Source organism: Phalacrocorax carbo, chromosome 2, assembly GCF_963921805.1.
Source record: "Phalacrocorax carbo chromosome 2, bPhaCar2.1, whole genome shotgun sequence".
In the NCBI taxonomy this organism is placed as follows: Eukaryota; Metazoa; Chordata; class Aves; order Suliformes; family Phalacrocoracidae; genus Phalacrocorax; species Phalacrocorax carbo.
This window is the reverse complement of record NC_087514.1, coordinates 115,650,090-115,670,068: the sequence shown is the minus strand read 5'-3', so window position 1 is coordinate 115,670,068 and position 19,979 is coordinate 115,650,090. Positions and strand designations below refer to the sequence as shown.

The following is a 19,979-nucleotide window of genomic DNA, read 5'->3' as shown; positions in this document are numbered from 1 at the left end:
TTTGGAGTGAGATTTTTGCCTTGAGAAGACAGATACTGTGTCTCCTTGTTTTGTTTAAGCACAAGAGATTGGTGCTTCAGGCAGAAACTGCCAATAAAATTAGCAGCTCTGGGTCTGATCATTGGCTGTCCACCTATTTGGATTCTGCCCAGCTGGCTACCCAAGTTTATGCCCAATTCTTTGCCATTTATTAGATTAGTAGGTTCTTCACATGTGTAGGGAAAAAGTGTTCCTTGGGACGAGCTCATTTTACTGTAGCCTGAAATTCATGACCCTCATCTGTGAAAGAGAAGGTTTACCCCTTTTCCCACTGATTTTGTCTATTTCATTCAAATAACTGTTAGATATTGAATGTAAAATTTTCAGTATAAAATATTGCCACCAGGGTGGGGAACCCGTGTTGAAATCATGCTGAAAAGTTGGGCTTATTAATCCCTTGGTATGTTTCATAATGGATCCATTGCTACTACATTTTTGTGTAACATTTCAGTGGTATGCTCCTAAATTTTCTGTTCTTGTATTTAAAACAAATTTTAAAAGTTAAAATTAAAATGTTCCAAATCAAATCAATGTTTGGACTTCAGTTGAGCTAAGAGTTATTTTGATTACCTGAAAATTAAAAGTTGAGCTGTTTTAGGGTCAGTAGAAAATCCCCTTTCCCTTGCATCTGCTGAGCTGGAAAATCGGTTATTCACACAGCTGCGATACAGAGACACTTTTTTCCCAGTAGCTACTTGACTTGCTGCTTTTGGAGGGGGGGTGTTGAAGGAGGCAGTTCTTTTAATTTGAAGCCTTCAGAAATCACAGTGGAGGAGCAGGTTCTGTTTGCGAGTGCCGGTGATGCAGGCAGGAAGATTGCTGGCATCCCGCAGAGACCTTTCAGAACTTTAATGGGTTGAGTCACATTCAGACTGTCTGCCGTATACTTTCTAACCCATGCAGTTGTTATATAGGAGGCTGCCTACACATCCTTCCGTCAATTCACAAAGTCTCCTCATGCCTACTCATTCTAGCCTGATCAGATATGAGTAGTCCAACATATAATTTCAGCATTTACTGAAATAAAACTGAGCCTGATTTCTGCCATGCCATTTTTATTTCCCCAGAAATGATAGGAAAAGGGATGTAATTTATTTCTGTTCTGCTAAAGGTAGAGAGAAAAGTGAGCTTTGTTACATGTGACTTCCTGGTATGTCTTGTGAAGGAATGCAGTTGTCCACATGAGACCTAATTGCCTAAGCCCAGCGGATCCCAGCCTGATAATGTGTTCTTGCCTTCTCTTCTCACTGTCAGTCTTCCCATTCTCTGTTCTTACCTTCCACTCAGATATCGAGCTGCTTTTCTGTCTGCCCCAAACATCACTCAATATCTCTGCTTTCCATACCAACACACCAGGCAGTTGTGTGGTTTTGCTCCGAGGCCCTCCATCACTGATGGCACAATTGAGGTGGGGCCCCTACAGAAAAGAGGCAAAAGCCTAGAGTGGCTGGTTGCAGCATAAATGCAGAGTTAGGTTAGTACTGAGGAAGAAGAGAATTGTAAGGGGGTCATGGCACCCGCTGCACAGCCCTGTGTGGTATGTGCTATGGGATACATATGACAGCGTTAGTCCTGCGTATGTTCAGATCACTTCTCACCATTCAGAACACACCTAAACTTTCCCATGTATATGGAAGCTGTTGGCTGAACGAGATCCTGATCCAAAGGGCCCAGAAGTTGTTGCAAGTCTAGCTGTTGTCATCAGAAGGTTTTGAATCATACTGTGAGTTGCAGCAGTAGCACAGAAAGACATGGCTGGTTTTTGTGGTCCCATGATCCCTCCACCTGCAAAGCTGAGATGTGTATACATGGGGAGAGAAGACTAGCTATGAAGTCTTACAGGTTTTCCCATTTACTCTGTGCCGGGAGCTTTTGTGATGCTATTCTAGCTGCCAGTCTCATCGATTTGCAATAAAGGTTGATGCTTTTCTAATATACCCGTACCACAGTAATGTTAGGGCACTAGTAGGGCCTGTTTCATATTATGAAAGAGAAGAAAATTTCAAAAACTTGTCATATTATGCAGGTACTGCAGTTTCCTACCTCCTCTTCTGCTGCAGGTGAGCGAGGAGAGGATTACAGGGAAAGCTTCACCGCCTTACATTTGTGTGGGGCATGGAGGGAGAAGGAATACCTGGCCAGTAGTTTTCAAATTGGACCAGGTCAACACCAAAAAACTTCCCTCCTTGCCTGGGGGAAGTCAAGAGCACATCCTGGTGCTGCTTCTGAAGATGACATGGCAGCTGGGCTTCTCATCTTGGGTCTTACTGCCGTGCTTTACAGAGATTTTGTGGTTCTGCATGGAGTGGCAAGGAAAGGAGGAAGATACATAATATTTCAAGACAAACCACTGGGTATTTAGTTTTTGATGGAGAATAAAGACAATAAAATCATGCTTCAAGCTAAGGTGTTTACATGAGAAGTAGAATTTATTGCTAGGTGAGCAACTGCAGAACCATCCAAACTTAGGTTGTGATAGTTTGGGACTAGATTTGTTTTAAAAGGAGGGGGGGACACCACATAATAATTTTTCCAGAAGAAAACCAACTATTGGCCGTTTTAAGCCATCTTTTTTAGATGAGTTTTATGGCTGCAGAGTCTTTTGACACTTACACTGGCTGTAATATTAATGTGACAATCTGAATTCACCCTGTTACCTATATGTTGTTATATAATGACATAATCAAGTGCTTTTCTTTTCCCTCCTGCCCTGTGTCGCTGTCTCCTGGTTGCTTTGTCATAGCGGGCTCTGTGCCTCCTGTTAGCAGTTCTCCCCAGGAGCATCAGGTTACCGTGCACTTCTCACACGATGCGCTGGTTATCCCCCAGGTGCCTATTCATAGTTGTGCACGACAAAGCACATATCAGACTCTTGTTGCCTGATCCTTAACATGGTCCTATAACTAGTTGCCTCTCAAATAAGGCACGGCTTTGCGTCCATGTTTCTCGTGTCAGTGGCTCCTTCCTTTTTCAGTATGTGCAGTAGGTCTCAGCACGTCTCTCAAATCTCGGCTTAAATTGCAATTCCAGTGCCTTCCTGAGGAAGGCAGACATAACTGTTGCTTTATTTTAGTTTTGCCGTGAGGAATTTCTGTAATGCCTCAAGAATGTGTAGGAAGGCTGAGATAAGGGAGAGAGGAAGTATGGGAAATTGAAAATAAAATAATGACGATAAAAAGACAGGTTAGAGGGGACAGTGCTGAGTGAAGATTCTTGGAAGAACACTGATGCTGAATTTGATGCAAATGATGAGCTGCCTTAGGAAGAAAATTGGTGAAGAGGATGAATGGAAATTGAGTCTGTCTGCAGTAGCGTCCCATATCTGTCTCAGGAAGCATATGCTTAAGACTGACTTCCTAGGGTTACTTAAAGCATCTAAATAAGAAGGGAATGGTGAAGCCTGCCGTATATGGTGAGGAAGCTTAGGAAAAGGAAGAGCATTCCTGCGATTTTGGGGTACTAAAATGCTGCCTTGACTTTTCATTTTAGGTTTAAGGTGGTTTTTACCATCTTTACTAACCAACTCTCTGAACCTCTTGATATTAACCTACAGCAGACTGCTAGAAAACTTGGTATCTGTTAACACAGGGTCATTTTAGAGAGTACTACAAAATAGGTCTGGGGAAATGCTCCTTTTTAATAGTGCAGCAAGGCTTGTTGAACTGTCTGCTGTGGGATTTATTATAAGTATTGATGCAGCTATAGTGGGTCTTGCCTTTCATTTCTGTATTTAATTCCTAATCATAATGAACCTCTATTCCATTACCAAGCTCTGAGGTTGGTTCAGGAATCTGAGAATTACATCTGCAGTTGCTGTGGGCAGTCTACTTTGAGCCAATTTAATCTTTAATATGAGGGATTAAGGGATTGGCTAAATCGATATTCCTTCCCAGCGAAGGAGGAATATTTCTGTCTGGTGGTTTCATCCTCCTGGATTTTGATGAGGAAGCTTTTGAATAAACCTGTCTTCAAAACTTTGCCTTTGTCAGTCATTAAGTCTTAGTTGTAGGTATAAGCTTCGTTATTGAAGCTGATGCAGATTTTTAAGCCCATGGTAGTCAAATGTGGAAAATCCTTAATTTAGTCTACTGCCTCCCTGAGGGTCTGCTTTGTGCTCCTGAGGTAGTGATGGACTTGATGAATAATTCAGTGGAAGATCATAAAGAAACACTGCCATAAAGTTAGAAAAATCTTCTGATTTCGGGCTTGTTTTGGTTGGGTGTTTTGGGGGGGTTTTAGGGGTGGGTTTGTTTGGGTTTTTTTTTTTTCCTTCTACTGGAGACTTTGCATTATTCTTTTGTGATCCAAGCATGACACTTGAATTTATGTTTTTGTCCATGCTATTGGTAGATATCTTGTAAAGGCAGGTAAGCCTTCTTTGGGTGATGCTGAGAACCGCTGATTATAAGACAAGGGGAAATAGAAAAGATCTTGCAGTTAAAAGCAACAACCTAACATATTCTCTGAGGAGGAGTATTCTTTCCTGTTGGACAATTGGATGTTGGAGGGCTGCCTTCCACTTCTTGAAAAGACTTTTGGCTTCAGAGGAAACGTGGTACTTCAGGCAACTTATATGGCTAAATCCCAGATGAAATTCAGCTCTCACCAGTTGCTGACCAGTGCTGCCTGAAATGTCTACCTTGGGAAACATGATGAAGCCTTCATTTCTGATCACTCATTGGTTTTGCTTGGTAATTGGGAAATGTTTCTATTCCATTTACAGCAGGAATTTGTAAATAAGAGATGAGGAATATTTTTAGTCGGTAACTTAAAAATAATAAAAACTGTACAGATCTGTATTCTGCTACAGATATTGTCAAATACCTATGCCTTAACAGGACACAGAGTTTCATCTGTAGAAATGTCAAGAAAATGGATAACACTGGTTTCCTAAAAATTTCACCTCCTCACATGCATTTTAAAAAACATTTTTAAACCTCTTTTTTCCCCCTGCTGCTCCATTCATGTCGTTCTTGTGTTACAATTTTGTTCTCATTCTATACTTGTCTCACTCACTTGCTCTTTTTTCCTCCCTTTTTCTGAGCTGCAGTTTTCCATTTTGTGGGGATTTTTTGTTGTTGTTTTTTTGTTTTTGTGAAGAAAAATTGACTTTTTAAAAAAATCAGCTCTCTTTCCTGTCTTGCTTGTTAATGTTTTTTCATTGCTTAGATTTTTCCTGGCTGCCCTCTCTTGGTAATTTTCTTTCCATTTTGGTTTTTTTTTCCTTCAGATTTTTGTCTGGATTTGTTTTGTTTTTCCCTAAAGAAAAAAAATGTTATTATTGAGTGTTATACATCATGGTGGTTTTCTACTTTGCCTCATCGTAAAAGGCAGTATTGATCAAAGGAACAGAGGAAGCGAAGAGGATTTGCCACATTTAGTACTCTCGTATTGTGAGCTGGTTTTGGTTTTTGCCTGTATAACATCTAGTGTATTAGAAGGCACATTTCTATGTTGGAGCTTCCAAATTGCATAGTGCTGCAAGGACTGAAGAAAGGAAAAACTGGCAGAAGTAGATTCCTAATATCAAAGTAAAGGGCAGGTAAGCAGGCTGACCAGAGTCAGGGTAGGTCTGAAGGAAGATGGAATATAATCCAGCAGCGTGCCCAGGTGGCCAAGGTGGCCAACAGCATCCTGGCTTGCATCAGGAATAGTGTGGCCAGCAGGAGCAGGGAAGTGATGGTGCCCCTGTACTCAGCACTGGTGAGGCCGCACCTCGAGTACTGTGTTCAGTTTTGGGCCCCTCAGCACTGGAAGGACATTGAGTTGCTGGAGCGTGTCTAGAGAAGGGCAACAAAGTTGGTGAGGGGTCTGGAGAAGTCGTCTTATGAGGAGTGGCTGAGGGAGCTGGGGTTGTTTATCTGGAGAAGAGGAAGCTGAAACCTTATTGCTCTCTACAACTGCCTGAAAGGAGGTTTTAGCAAGGTGGTTATCAGTCTCTTTTCCCAAGTAGCAAGTGATAGGACAAGAGGAAATGGCCTCAAGTTGCACCAGGGGAGGTTTAGATTGGATACTAGGAAAAATTTCTTCACTGAAATGGTTGTCAAGCATTGGAACAGGCTGCCCAGGGAAGTGGTTGAGTCACCATCCCTGGAGGTATTTAAAAGAGGTGTAGACATGGCGCTCAGGGACATGGTTTACTGGTGGCCTTGGCAAGTTAGATTTATGGCTGGACTTGATGATCATCAAAGGCTTTTCCAACCTAAATGATTCTATGGTTCTGTGGTGCCAAGAGCTCTCCTGCAGCGTCCTTGGTTTCTACCTTTAAATATATGTTTCCCCCAAGCAAAATTAAACCACCGTATCTGCCAGCTGTGAAACATCTGGTGGATCTGCAACTCACTATGGATTGGTGAGGGGGAGGAGGAGGAAGATAATAGGGTGCAGAGACTTCATGAGCATTAATGATAGACCTCCATTTGAATGAAGGTTGTGTGGGCTTCATGACTTCCTCGCTACTCTCCTTTCCTTGGTCAAAGAGCTGATGTGATAGAAATGTGAATCAAGCCGGCGGTATGCTCTGTAGACATACAGAAGTATTTTCAGTCTTAAAGCTGTGTTATGTTTCCTTCCCTGCTATTGTTTTCACTAGTTTATAAAGTAAACATGTCCATTCCCCGCTTATTTCACCTCCATTACCAGAGCAATAAAGGAAATAACATTAAAATCATGCCCTTATCAGCTATATTTATGGCATTTTTACTTTGGAACAGGATGAGAGTCGCGAAGTCATGAAGAGTATTACAAATATAATAATGAATGTTGTAAATCTGTTGCCAAGATTAGGAATGATTTCTCTTTGAGTATTTAGAAGAACTTTTTTTTCATTCCCTTTTTACCATTGCTCTTTCTTACTGAAGATCTGTATCTGGCAAATTTGCCTACAGATATTTAGATGTAGTAAAGGGCCTTCTATCTTCCTTTCTCACAGAAATGTAACATGCCAGCTCTGCCTTATTTTGCACAGCAAATGCTAAAAGATGATGCTTGCAGAGAGTGTGTCTGAGGATCATTTCAAGGCTGCTTTACATATTGATTACTCAAATTGCCATTTAATTTGCTCTATAGCAATACACAGTGCCTTAACTATTTCTCTGGCATTCTTATTGATTGCTGTAATTCTGCCTTACATTATATGCATATATGGTGTCACCGTTAAATATTTATGTGCTCATGAAATGTTAATATGTCGAGTTAATGTGAAACTCAACAAAATGCATTTGCCAGAAGCAAGCAGGAATGCTGATCCGAGTGCTTCCCTTCCCCTCCCCCTTACCCTTTCATTTTGCCTCTCCATTGATTTTATTACCAGTGTTTCTCTGCTGTATACAAATCTGTGTCAAAGTAGCCCCCTGCTCTAGTATGCAGATTTTGTGTTTTATTATGTGAGAGATAAAACACAGTAATAATGAAACAAGAGAAGTGATCTCGAGGAGGTGTTGAGACATAGCTTTACATTGCGCTTGTGCTACTTTATCATCGCTCCTGCATTTGGGTACGGAAATGGAGCACTATCCTCCATGAAAGAGACTGAAGCAGCATGACTCATCCGGAATGCAAATTCATATTCACATGAACAGTGGCTGCAGCAACGTCAAACAAAAATTGCAGGGGTGTTTCTTTGATTTGGTACAGCTGTTACCCAGAGATGACATGGAACAATTAGATGTAATTTAAACCAAGACTTTTAGAAGGGAAAGTAACTCTTCTTGGCAGACTGCTGAACATGATTCTGACACCATCCTATTGGAAAAGCCCAGTAAGAATCTGTGGGGGTCAAATATATATCATATTCCTAAGATTCTGTGGGGAGTCTAGGTGATTGAAAAAAAACCAAACAACCAAAACAAGCCACCGCCACTGGAAAACAAAAGAAGGTTGACCACCTCTTGTAACACAGAGACCAGCCATCTTTTTACATCCCTAGGTGATGAGGTGGAAGCAGAGGATCAGCTAGAGGCTGCCCTTTGTACAGTAGGACTAAGATAGCACGCCAAATCTTCTCCACCAAACCTTCTTCACCAAACATCTATGTGAAGCACATAACTTTCCTACTTGATCCTCAGTTTTCACTCTTTTCCCACTCTTACCATTAAATGCTTCACAGAAAAAGCTTCTGCACGTAAGGGAGCATGAAGCAGTCACAACTAAGACCTAGGGAGGGAGGGAAGGGTTTTGATGGCATCCAGCGTTGCATCGGTCCTCTCCTCCACCACATTGTTTTGAGTGAAGTTCCGGCTTTGGAGCCTTTTGTAAAGCTTTCTTTGCTGCCAAAATTTAAAGATTTTAAACAAACAAACAAACAAACAAACAAAAAAAAAAAACAAAAAAACCCCAAACAGATAAAAAACGTGATGAAGATGGGAGCTAAGGAGACGGGGGAATGCAAAGCAGAGAGCAGTGTCTAAACACCTGTTTGTGGAGAAAATTTAGAGAGCCTCTGAGGTTCTCTGGTGCTTGGCAAAATCTCTTACCTTTGAAATTCATTTTCTTCCTCTGTCCCTCATCCCCAGGCTATGCAGCAGCTGTTTAGGATTTGTTTCTTTTTTTAAAGCTGGTGGTGAAGTTTGTTACTGCAAAGACACCTCTTACTGCAAATCTGCTTTGACCATTTTTTTTTCCCCAGCCCCTGTTTTGCTCTCTTTTCAGGCTTACAGCTTCAATGAAATCTACAGTATTTTTGTAACTGATTTTTTCATCTACAGTGAAATAATGTATCTAATATGGCAGAGCTTAATGGGTATAAAAATGTCCAAGGAATTATTTTCTCCCATTTATTTTGCAGTCTTGCTCAACAGAGAATATAAAGGCTCTCCTTGAATCGTTTTTGCAGCATTTGTAGGCTTGGTGCAAGAGTCATCCCTGAAATGGTTTGCATGCAAGCACAAGTTTCTTCCATAACAGAGAAAATGCACACATTTTCTTCCTTTGTGAACTTCAGTTTGATTTTTGACACCTTTTTTGGAACCTGAGTCCAAAATGCAATTTTGGTCCCACTTTTTTTTAATAGTTCCTTCTAGGTGTGTTCATGTCTATAAATCATTCTATCTAACTTCCCTGAACTGACAAATCTGAAATGAAACTATTTATTTCTTTTTGGTTCCTACTGCAGTTTCTCCAAGCCAGGGGTGGTGCAGAATAGCCACAGTGCATAGGAATGGCAAAGCTTCCTAGTTGGTAGTGGAGCAGGACTGCTTCTGTGTTGATGACTGCCTCAGGCATAGGTCATTTAGCTGGGGAGGAGGGCTAAGGTTTGTGAAAACAGAGCCTCCACATAGAGTTTCCTAAATTCAGCCTGGTATATCTCGTAAATGTTGGATGTGGAGAACAGTACTTCAACTCATGGGTTCTTCAAACTGATTATTTTCTATTTTGATTCTTCCTTCAGATCGTCCTGGAGAACAGCAGTCGAGAAGACAAGCATGAGTGCCCATTTGGCCGAAGTAGCATCGAGCTGACAAAGATGCTGTGTGAAATACTGAAAGTAGGAGAGCTACGTAAGTTGACCTGTTTGTTTGACCTCTAAGAACCATGGAATGAGTTCAGCGATACCTCAAGTCTATTTCAGTGCAAGAATTTTCTGCAGAGAATAATTTCTCAGTATGGTTACATATTGTACACTGGCACAGTATACAATATGACTATGCGTATTTTTCCGTCTCTCTTACTAATTTGTGGACGTACCAGTGATGACGGTGGAGTAGAGGAAATGGGCACCCAGCCTTTGAATCTCTTCTGTATAAAACAGGGCAGTTGGATCATTTCCAGAGGGGTCGGTTAATTTCCTGTTGGGTGGTTTGGTGTAGTAGACTTCATGGTCTTACTGTTACACAGGCTTATCCATAGGTTGGTTTTATGAGTATCATAGTCATTCATTGTGGGATTGCTCATCTAAAGTGACACATCCCATTTTCTCTAAAGCTCTAACTAAATACCAGATGATATATGTATCATTTACTCTAACAGTGTGATATGAAATATTGTATTTTAATACAGAGTAAACAAGCTGTCTTTGGCTTCGATCACAGTCCCTTGACAAACTGTTAGATACTATCAAACAGAAGAGCATGTCTGTATCTTCATTATCTGGAGTGTTGGTGTTTTACTCTATCAATATATATATAAACTTCAGTTACCTATCAATAACGTTTTGGATCCAGCTGCAGTCTGTTTTGGCAAGCACTACCATGAGCTTAATTTTCTTGTTGCACAAACAGGGGGCCCAACTGAGATGCTTTGTTTGTTTCAGAGACATTTTCTTCCTTTTGAATTTTTTCCTTAATAAAGATTTTTGTTTTAACTTTACACCCAAGTCCATAAAATGTAATGAGAGAAGAGCAATGCAAAAGGCAGCAAGAAAGCCTGTAGGTGTCAGTGGTTCATGTTCCTACCAGCTCTGCAACAGACATCAAAAGCTCTGTTTTAAAAGTGTGATTTGGCTGTTAATACATCTAAAGCTTTTAAATGCACTGTCTTGAGAGAATTTATTGAGCAAAGGAAAAATCTATCTCTGTGCAATGGGCCAGGATAAAACCCATGCATTGCTTGCAACTTCCAAAATGACACTCAGTATTTGACAGACCTGGGCAAATTATATGATGTTTACTTTAGAATACCGTCCTACATCATTATCCTGCGCTTGTCAGCGCTTGTCAGGCCACACCTGGAGTACTGTGTGCAGTTCTGGTCCCCGCTATACACAAAGGATGTGGACAGGCTGGAAGGGGTCCAGAGAAGGGCCACCAAGATGATCACGGGACTGGGAAGCCTGCCATACGGGGATAGGCTGGGAGAGCTGGGTTTGTTCAGCCTTGAGAAAAGGAGGCTTAGAGGGGATCTCATCACTGTGTACCAGTACGTAAGGGGTAGCTTCAAAGAAGATGGAGACTCCCTTTTTACACGGAGTCACATGGAGAGGACAAGGGGGAATGGACACAAATTGCTTTTGGGGAGATTCCGATTGGAGACCAGAGGGAAATTTTTCACAGTGAGGACAGTCACCCATTGGAATAATCTCCCCAGGGAAGTGGTTGACTCGGCCGTGTTGGACACCTTTAAGATTTGGCTGGGCAGGGTGCTGGGCCATCTTGTCTAGACTGGGCTCTTACTAGAAAGGTTGGACTAGATGATCCCTGAGGTTTCTTCCAACCTGGGATTCTGTGATTCTGTGAAGTAAACCAGAGTTATTAAGGAACAAATTCACTATGTCTATAAATAAACAGTTTAGCAATTATTTTAGATGTATGGTAAACGTAATGTGTTGTGTAAGGTTCAGACTGTAGCAGGTATGTCTTTCTTAAAATAACCTTACTGCTGCAGTTGAGGTGTCTAATGCCAAATCATGCATGATAGGTCTGTCTGAATTTTTCTGCTGGTAGATGTAGGAGGGACATATCATCTCAACAAAGCTGTAAGCCTATTTGAATTAAGTGCTAAAGATCAATTTTATTTTTACAAATGCACAGAAGAATATCTGAAATACAAAGTGCGGCTTTGTACACAGCGTTTGTGTATTTGCCATCACGCCATGGGACTTGCACTGCACTTTGCTGCTAAGAAAGATGGTTGATCTAGACGTTTTCCAGGTGTCTCAGGCTTCTTCCGTGCTGTGTCACCAGAAGTCATACAATAAATAAACCTCTTTTTTTTGACTCGGATGTGTTTGCCATCCACTTGCAGGGGCTGTTAGTATGTAGATTTGCCACGTGTGATACTGTTTGTTCCAATTGCTTCTAACTTCTGCAGACAGCTCCTTTCATGTTTTAATTTTTTCATTATCTGGTCTTTTAAATTGGGGACACTGAATAATATCAGAGGATTTAGGGTGGGGGCTTAGTTACCATATGAAGAAGATATGAAAGGAAAGCTATTTTTGCTATCTTAGCTTTAGAAAGAAAATGTATTATCATGGGTTTTTTTGTTTCTTGGGGGGGTTTGGTTTTGGTTTTGGTTGGGTTCGTTGGTTAGGTTGGGTTTTTCTGGTTTTATTTTTTTTTATTTTGTTTTGTTAGAGTAGCTCTATGGTTGGGAAGTGTGGGGTTAGAAAGAAAACTGAAAAATTCCACAAGGATAGCTCTGGCTAAGAGACATTACCTTTTAATGTTCTGAAGCCACTTGCTTTGGTATTGTTCAAGCTGCAAGTCACTGGGGTGCTAGGTGTGCTGGCTCACAGCAGGCCCCGTGGTGTTCTTTTGTAGGCGTATGATGTCATACAAAGAAGATTTGATGCTGAGGAGCAGTGCAGTGGTTGATAGAAGTGCCTCTGTTGACAGAAGCCAGATGTAGCACGACTGACTTCTGTAAAGTCATGCTAATCTACACCCACAGAGCATCTGTCTCTGGATGCAGCAATAAGATTGCATCGTAGCATTATATTCACAGGGGACAGAGCTAAGGTTACCTCTAACTCATCTTGACGATTCACCTGTTCCTCAGTATGTTTCCTTAATGGTTTTGTTTATGTGGAACTCTAATTGCCTTTTAAAAAGGCTGTAATAAAATACACCTTAAAAATAATGTACAGAAAGCAGATTTCTTGAAAATGGCTGTCACAGATGCGCATCTTAAATGACCTATGATAATCCATATATTTTGTTGAGAAGCGCAAGCTAGAACTGACATCTTAGGAAAATGTACATTCAGATTTTTTTCTTCACTTGAAAATAAATACTGTATTGCCGAATAGGATTGGACATCTTAAAAACCAGTAGTTACAGTTTAGGGCAAAGGTGTCCCTGGTAGTTTGTATGTGTTAGGTTTCAAAATATGTATTTAGGCTGCCAGTGTTTCTTTAGAAATTCAAAACTAGTCATTATTGTATTGGAACATAGAACTTTTTTCTAACAGTTTCTGAATTGTATAATTTAAAAGCCACAATATATTACCTTTTGCTCATGAAATATTCAGCAGCGGAAACTTTCTTAAAGTGCAGAGTAGATAAAAGCTGCGAGACTGTCCATTATTTATGAAGAGCACTTTAACGCTGATTATATTCCCCTTGCTCCACTGTATTAAATACCTTCAGGCAACAAGAAGACATTTTACCATTTCTTTTTGGTCCTTTCAAGCGTGCATTCATCCCAGCAACAACTCACAAGAAAGTGTTTAAGGCATGCCACCTCTTCTGTTTTTGTATTTTCCCAAATCCAGGTACTGGACTTCTTAATTCTTTGTCTTTGGTTCCAAAATGTTCATGACTTGAAAATTCATCTCTTCTTCAGCAAAGCATTTAAGTATGTTCAAATCTTGTGTAAGTAAAGAAAGCTCAAGCGCAAGCTGTGAGTTGAACATATGGAAACTGCTTTACAGAGGTGGACTTGCAGTGCAGAGGAGCTAAAACTTAAGAGAAAGGTTGGTGTAGTGTTTAAGTAACATGGAAGTTAGAATGAAACATGTTCATAAGCCTCTTCAATGAAATCTCTGACTTGGGAAAGAGTGGGATATTTGTCTATAAATCTTTTAATTTTGTGCTACTGTTGCTGTTAAAAAGGCATTGAAGAGAACGGCTTTACTGAGTACTTGCCAAGGCAGTCATCTTGGCAAACACTATGGTAGTCTGATTTCTCCAGTAATAGCTTCCCTTCTGTACCCTGGCTAACAAGATGATTTGCTTTTCATCCTCTATGTCTTGGAGCTGACATCAGACAGTAATGCTTATCGCAGTGATCAACCCTCCTTCTCCTGTAGGGTAAGGCATTTCCACACTCCACATCCCTGGTACACTGACAAGTTTACAAAGAGCAGAAAAGATCAGGCCATTCATATTTCCTCCTTAGTAGCTATGAAAGCTAAGATAACCTCCATATTCCCTCTTCTTCCTTCAAGTTTCAGTACATAACATATATGCTCGGGGAGAAGGGATACCCACGTAACAGTCTTGGCTTTGCTGGGAGGCAGTAATGTTGCAGGTAAACATAAAAATTAAAAACAAGATCTGAAAGACCTTCCAGAACTGCAATTGGTAAGTTTAAAGGGAAATTTGGGGTCCGTTAAAAGCTAGTATTTTTCGTAAGAAAGAATTTAAACTCAGTATTTTACATAAGTAGCCCTAATCCTCTCTGATCTGTGCCTACAGTGTGCCTCTGCTCAGCATGTGGCACTTTTCCTACCCTCAAAACTACTCTAAACCCTCATTCCTGGTGGTAAGTGGTACTTGACTATGCTACCTGATGTATGCAGAACTGGTGCGGCTTCCCAGGCTTGTTGCCTTATTTCCGTACAGGTTCAACTGAAATTGTTTTGTGTTGAAGCTGGTGAGGAGGCCTGTAGCTGATAGAGGAACGACTAATTAGTGCTGCGTGCACTGAGGAAAGACAGCGCTGCCGCCGGAGCTGCAGTCTGAAGACGTTCATAAGCCAATATTGTTGCATGCCTGAAGTTACTCTATAGTTAAGGCATGTCAGACTTGGAGGAGTTTTCAGTGTTATTTTTGAGCAGGACGCAGATGTTGAACTGCCAATGTTCCCATTTGGTTGTTTTGATGGGTGGCGTTTAGGGGCTTTTGCAAAAATCTGTATTCAAGCTTCATGACAGACCAGAGGGACAAAATACTATGTCATATATATGTATCGTTCTAAAGCTTCTGTCAGCTGAACAACTTCACTGGGTTTTCTTGCTTTTCTATTGAGGGGAATTTAATTGTCATGGGGTTTTGATTTTAGATTTGATAGATTTATCAGATTTTTTTCCCTTGAAAGAGAAGATCTAAATGCTAATGTATTATAATGCCCTTGATGCTGTTTGTGCATGTTCTTGCTATAGATTTCTCATTTCAATTATTGCCCAGGTTGCAGAATTGAAGTGGTCTAGAAATTCTTACATTATTTTACATATCTTTATCAAATAGAACGTGCTGGGCATTAGAAGGTATACAGTGATATTCATGGTTGTACCTGCCGAGATGAAGGTAATCAAATCTCATGCTTCAGGGAGTAAGCGGATTGCTGCAAGGGTCAGGAAGCACTTTTTCATCTTTGCACAATTTTTCCTCTGCATTGCACAATTCATAGCGTGCAGTGTAGTTTGTTTCTGTTGGTCTTTCCCTGAAAGCATATTGGTCACTGCAGGATCAGCTTTCTAGACCTGAGGGCTTGCCTGGTTTGATTTTCCTTTTGCTACAGCAAATCCGGTATTTTTATAACTGAATGTCATATTTTAAATTTTTTCCCCTTGCTTGAAAGCTAATTGCCTTTTCATCCTCCTCTTCCTCCTCCTTCTCTTAAATATAAATAGAATAAAGCCCCAGAAATAGTAAATAAAATTAGATAAGGGAATTTTTAGTGCTCTCACACTACTTCTTGCAATTTCATTTTCTGGAGACTGAAGCATTTTACGAGTCAGGAAATGTTTGTTAGGAAGTTGAAAAACTTTTCTCGCCAAAAAGGTGTTCAGTGAAAGGTAGCAATTTTCTGTTTCATCCTGAACTTTTATCTTTAGACTATGATAAAATATCTCAACAGAAATTCTAACCTCCTTTGTCTTAGCTTTTTACTGCATTCATTCTTATGTGCCCACCTTTATATCCTCTGAGCCAGGTTGTCACCACCTCAGATAACTCCCAGTCACAGCAAAAATTAAGCAGATCTTGAGTGAAGGCTACAAGATAAGCAGCATTTGAAAACAATTTCAGTGGGGGGGAGGAATACATAAATTAATCTATACTGGTCTTGAGTTTTAAGGGTTCCTTTGGAAACATTACTAGAAAATTAGCCATTCCTGACTCCAAGGGCATTAAATATGCTTGTCCTTCTTGATGCTAACAACTTGCTGAATAGTCTGGACTGTTCTTTTGTATGATAACAATCATATTTTATCAGTCCTCTATTCCTGTTCGCTGACACAGTCCCGCAGGAGAGACAGAATTAAACTTTCTAGGGAGATACTAATTTTTTTGCAATTAACCTCTTCTTACTCTAACAAGTCTCAATCTATTCATGGTTATGGTAAACTGTGAAGTCTTTACAAAATATCTACTGTAATCTATGAGAACATGAGCAAGGTTGCTGCAGACACCTTTTGAACAAGACTTTTCATTTTTACCTCTGAGTGACAGTGAGAAAGATTTTGGAATGTTACTTTCTACACATGGTACTGTTGGCTTCCAAGCCGTTGTGATGTTGGCTCCTGGGTCAGTTAGCCAGCCACCCTGTCTGTCTGGTATCCTCTTGTCTACAGCCATATGTCTGCTCTTCGAAGCAGGGATCATAACTTGTTTTGTATGTGAGAAGTGCTTAACCTTATTGTGTCCTAGGTACAGGATTCTGTAGCTACTTTAAAATTACATTTACTCAATTTTCAGTATTATTAATATTAATAAAAAGCATGGGGTGTATGGGGGAACTCAAAAAACACTTAAGGGCAAGAAAGAGGTGTGGATGTAAGGGATTTCTTTAGAAATTGATTAATGAATCCAAAAGACAACAAAGAGGTAGCTTGATTAAGCGTGAAGAGCTCTTTCATCTGGTAATGAAAGAGATAACAAGAATAAAGACCTGCAAGTTAAAGCCTGATAAATTAGAACTGGGAGTAGGGTGTAGGCATTAGCTGTGAGGATGCTGAACTAAGGAACTAGCTGAACGGAAAGCTGAAGAATGATGTGGGGAGAAGAAGAAGAAAAAAACAACTTTATGTTGATTTCCTGCAATTACTGGAAGCTATGGCTTTGGCAGACGTGATGGCATGGTAGAATAACAGCTGTAACTTGTTTTTCTGTGGGTACTGGAACCCAGTTCTAGGATTTTGGTTTTTTTAATAGGCTATAATGGATGATGTAGTAACTTAAAAGTCTGGGCAGATGTGACAGCAAACAAGAGATGTTAAAATATTTTGGATTATTGCCATAGGAATAAATTGACATAAGTTAAAATATTTTGGATTATTGCCATTGCAAAAAGTATGGATAAAATGAAATCTTCAAAATATCTCCCATTTTGAAAATTCTGCATCTCTTCTGAGCTTGGAGAATTTCGTTAGCTGTTCATTCTGTGTGTTCCACGGCACTTCTCTGTTTCCCAAGAAGATATAAGTGAACACTGTGAAAAATACAAAAATAAACTTCCCTCTTGCATTGTCAAATATTGGAACAGGCTGCCCAGGGAAGTGGTTGTCACCATCCATGGAGGAATTTAAAATATATGTAGATGTGGTACTTAGGGACATGGTTTAGTGTTAGGGTAACAGTTGGACTCAGTGATCTTAAAGGTTTTTTCCAACGTAAATGGTTCTATGATTCTAATGGTGTCTGCCTTGAAGAAGGAAAGAGTCGGCAAAATTTTTAAATAAAATTCAGGCTTTTAGAGTTCACTTGCAAACCTGCAGAAAGAAGGAGCTTCAGACAGCTGAGATGTAGCCAAAGGTTTGCTTATCTACAACAATTTCTCTGCATTTTAAGGATTGGTCATTGTTCAGGGACAGTTCAATGCTGAGCAGATTGAAATTAAGAGAAAAATAATTTTGGAATCCATTCTGGACCTTCTTATTTCACTTTGTGTTAATATTTTATAAATATGGATTTAATAAAAGTAGCCAAAGTCTCTTGTATTTTGCAGCAAGCTGTGCTTCACATCTGAAGAAAGCCCTCATGGTTTCTCGTCACTGCTGTGCAGCAGACTGGAAGTTTTGCAGCTGCTCCTTTTAGAAAAGACATGTAGTTGCTTAATGAATTGGACACAGAATCAAACAATGTATAAAAAGCCCAATGTTGTTTTAATGGTAATTTTGAGTGTATTTTAATGTTGTTTTGTATATTGCAGAAATGTTTGTGTTGGCAAAGCTGCAGGATTTTCAGGGTGGAAATAAGACATGTTGCAGGTGAAGAGGTGCGCTTGAGGTTTTGGTATCTGGAAAAGGCAGAATGATTTTAGGGTCTGAGGACAGTTGCGTTAGCAGGATGTCTGCTGACATGAGAACAGCATTAACTGCTAATTCCTATAGTTCCTGAGACTTGCAAAGGCTAGAAAGTGCAGTTTTCTGGGGAACACACAAGGCCTTGCAAAGAATACCCCCTTCCTTGAGCAGCTGAATATCATTGTAACAACCCCCTACTGAAGTGGCTCTGAGGTAGTGAATGTACCACTAATTGCCCCAGGTTGTCCCTGCACATGAAGCTTCATGGATGTTTGCAAGGCACTAGAGGCACTTCTGGATTTCTGTTGACTGTGTAGTCAGGTCCTCTGTCAGAAAGCTTTACTCTCCTGGACTTCTTAACTTAGTTTAATCTAAGTAAAGCAGATACCTTTTTAAATTTGAATCTGTGAAGGGAGCTTCTGAGCTTTAAAAGTATTTAAAATTCAAATTGCCAGGCTTCTGAGAGAGAAGATCAGTTGGAATGCCCTGATGCAGTCCTAACCAAGGGGAAGGCAGGCACCAAGTACAGATAAGTTGCGTTTATCTGAAGCTTTTCTGTGGTTAACACGTGCTGCTTCTCCAGCCATGCACTGTGCATTGTAAACACGCTCTTTGTGTTTATTCAGGAAGCCTGAGGGGTTCCTTCTGTTGCTTGGTGGACCAAACAGATGAATACAGGTGTTCTCAGGAAAACCACCAAAGCAGGGAATACTTAACTTTTGTCATATAATTGTACGTAACTTTTGCACCACCAGATCCTGTGGAAAGCTACTTTAAACTGACTGATCATATACCCACTTGAAACTGGTGGAAGAACTGTTTTCATGGAAGAGTTATACTTGGCCATCGATCATTCCTGATCAATTAAAAAAGGGCATCTCCTTGATTTGTTTTTTACAGGGTGCTTTCTCAAAGAGTTGATCAAAACAACAATGAAAGCAGAATAATGAGAGCCTGAGATCTTAAATATTTTAAGTTATTTGTTGTTCAGTATTTAATTGTAAAGAATGATCAAACTGCCCCCAACATACTTCGTTGTAAATCTTTACCAGTCAAGCTCTGTCTTTGCAAGTAAAAATAACAGTAGTGGTGAGTAACCTGAAGGACTGGAGCTGTGCTGTGAAGGTGACACAGATTTTTAACATTGGGTTACTGATGTTATGTACGTGTTGGAATATCATCTGTCACTTTCATGTCTGTTGAAATGCTTGCTAATGAAAACCTTAAAAAATTTAGCTTTCTAACAATTAAATTCCATTTGCCCTTCTTGAAGAAGCGTAGATTAGCTGGAACTGTGAGAGGAGAAAGTTATAGACCCTCAGGCCTGTTACAGACTTTAGAGATGTTCACATTCAGCAAGAGCTTTTAATAGTGCTGGGTAAGTAAAATAAAAACAGGAGTCTGTGGGGTTATATATTGCTTTGTGCCATGAAGAAGGATTTAAAAAGTGGGCGCAGCCACTCTTGAAACTGCCCCTTCAATTTCATTCCTTTACTCTGCATGTGGCATTCTCTATTCCTGAATTAACAGAAACTTTGCATAAATGTTTAAATGTCATGAATGCTTTTTCATGGTATATTTCTTTATATGTGACAAGGAATTGAATTTCTTGTTTCATAACATTTCTGGTCTCTTTGTGCTGAAGTTTTCCCATGGCTATCTTTTTTGAATTGAAAAATAACTTAAGTGTAATTTTTAAATATAAAGCCTTGATACCTGTGAGTAAGGGAGAAGGAAGGGGATTCTTAATTTTGGGAGAGGAATTCCAAATAGCCTGGAGAATTGGCTTATAGCATTAAAATGACAGTAAATGTGATAGCATCATGGGGTGGAGCCAGGATGTGAAATTGTGAACTCCTAGAAAACTTTACATTAGGATCTCACGTCCCTCCTGTAGGGCTTTGGGAACGTAAGCGTTGGCACGCCTTGCCCATTTTTGGCTAGCATAGCTAGACTTCCCATTTTGTTATTTCATAAGAGTTTTGAAAGAAGACTGCCCTAGTTCTTCTTGGAGAAATACAATTCCTCTCATGTTTCTTTTGCTCAGTGTGTCAGGAGGCCCGTATGTGCTCTCAGGACACCTCTCAGAAACAGCA

The 19,979-nt window shown here is 40.1% G+C and overlaps 1 protein-coding gene across 5 annotated transcripts in view; it reads left to right on the top strand.

Annotated features, from left to right (window-relative positions):
* The window catches only part of ELMO1 (engulfment and cell motility 1), a 314,254-nt gene that overhangs the window by 151,420 nt on the left and 142,855 nt on the right, over window positions 1-19,979 (top strand). For all 5 annotated transcript variants that reach the window (XM_064443946.1, XM_064443945.1, XM_064443950.1 and 2 more), the window contains one exon: window positions 9,428-9,536. In XM_064443946.1, coding sequence (XP_064300016.1) covers window positions 9,428-9,536 — 109 coding nt within the window. The remainder of the gene's footprint in view (window positions 1-9,427; window positions 9,537-19,979) is intronic.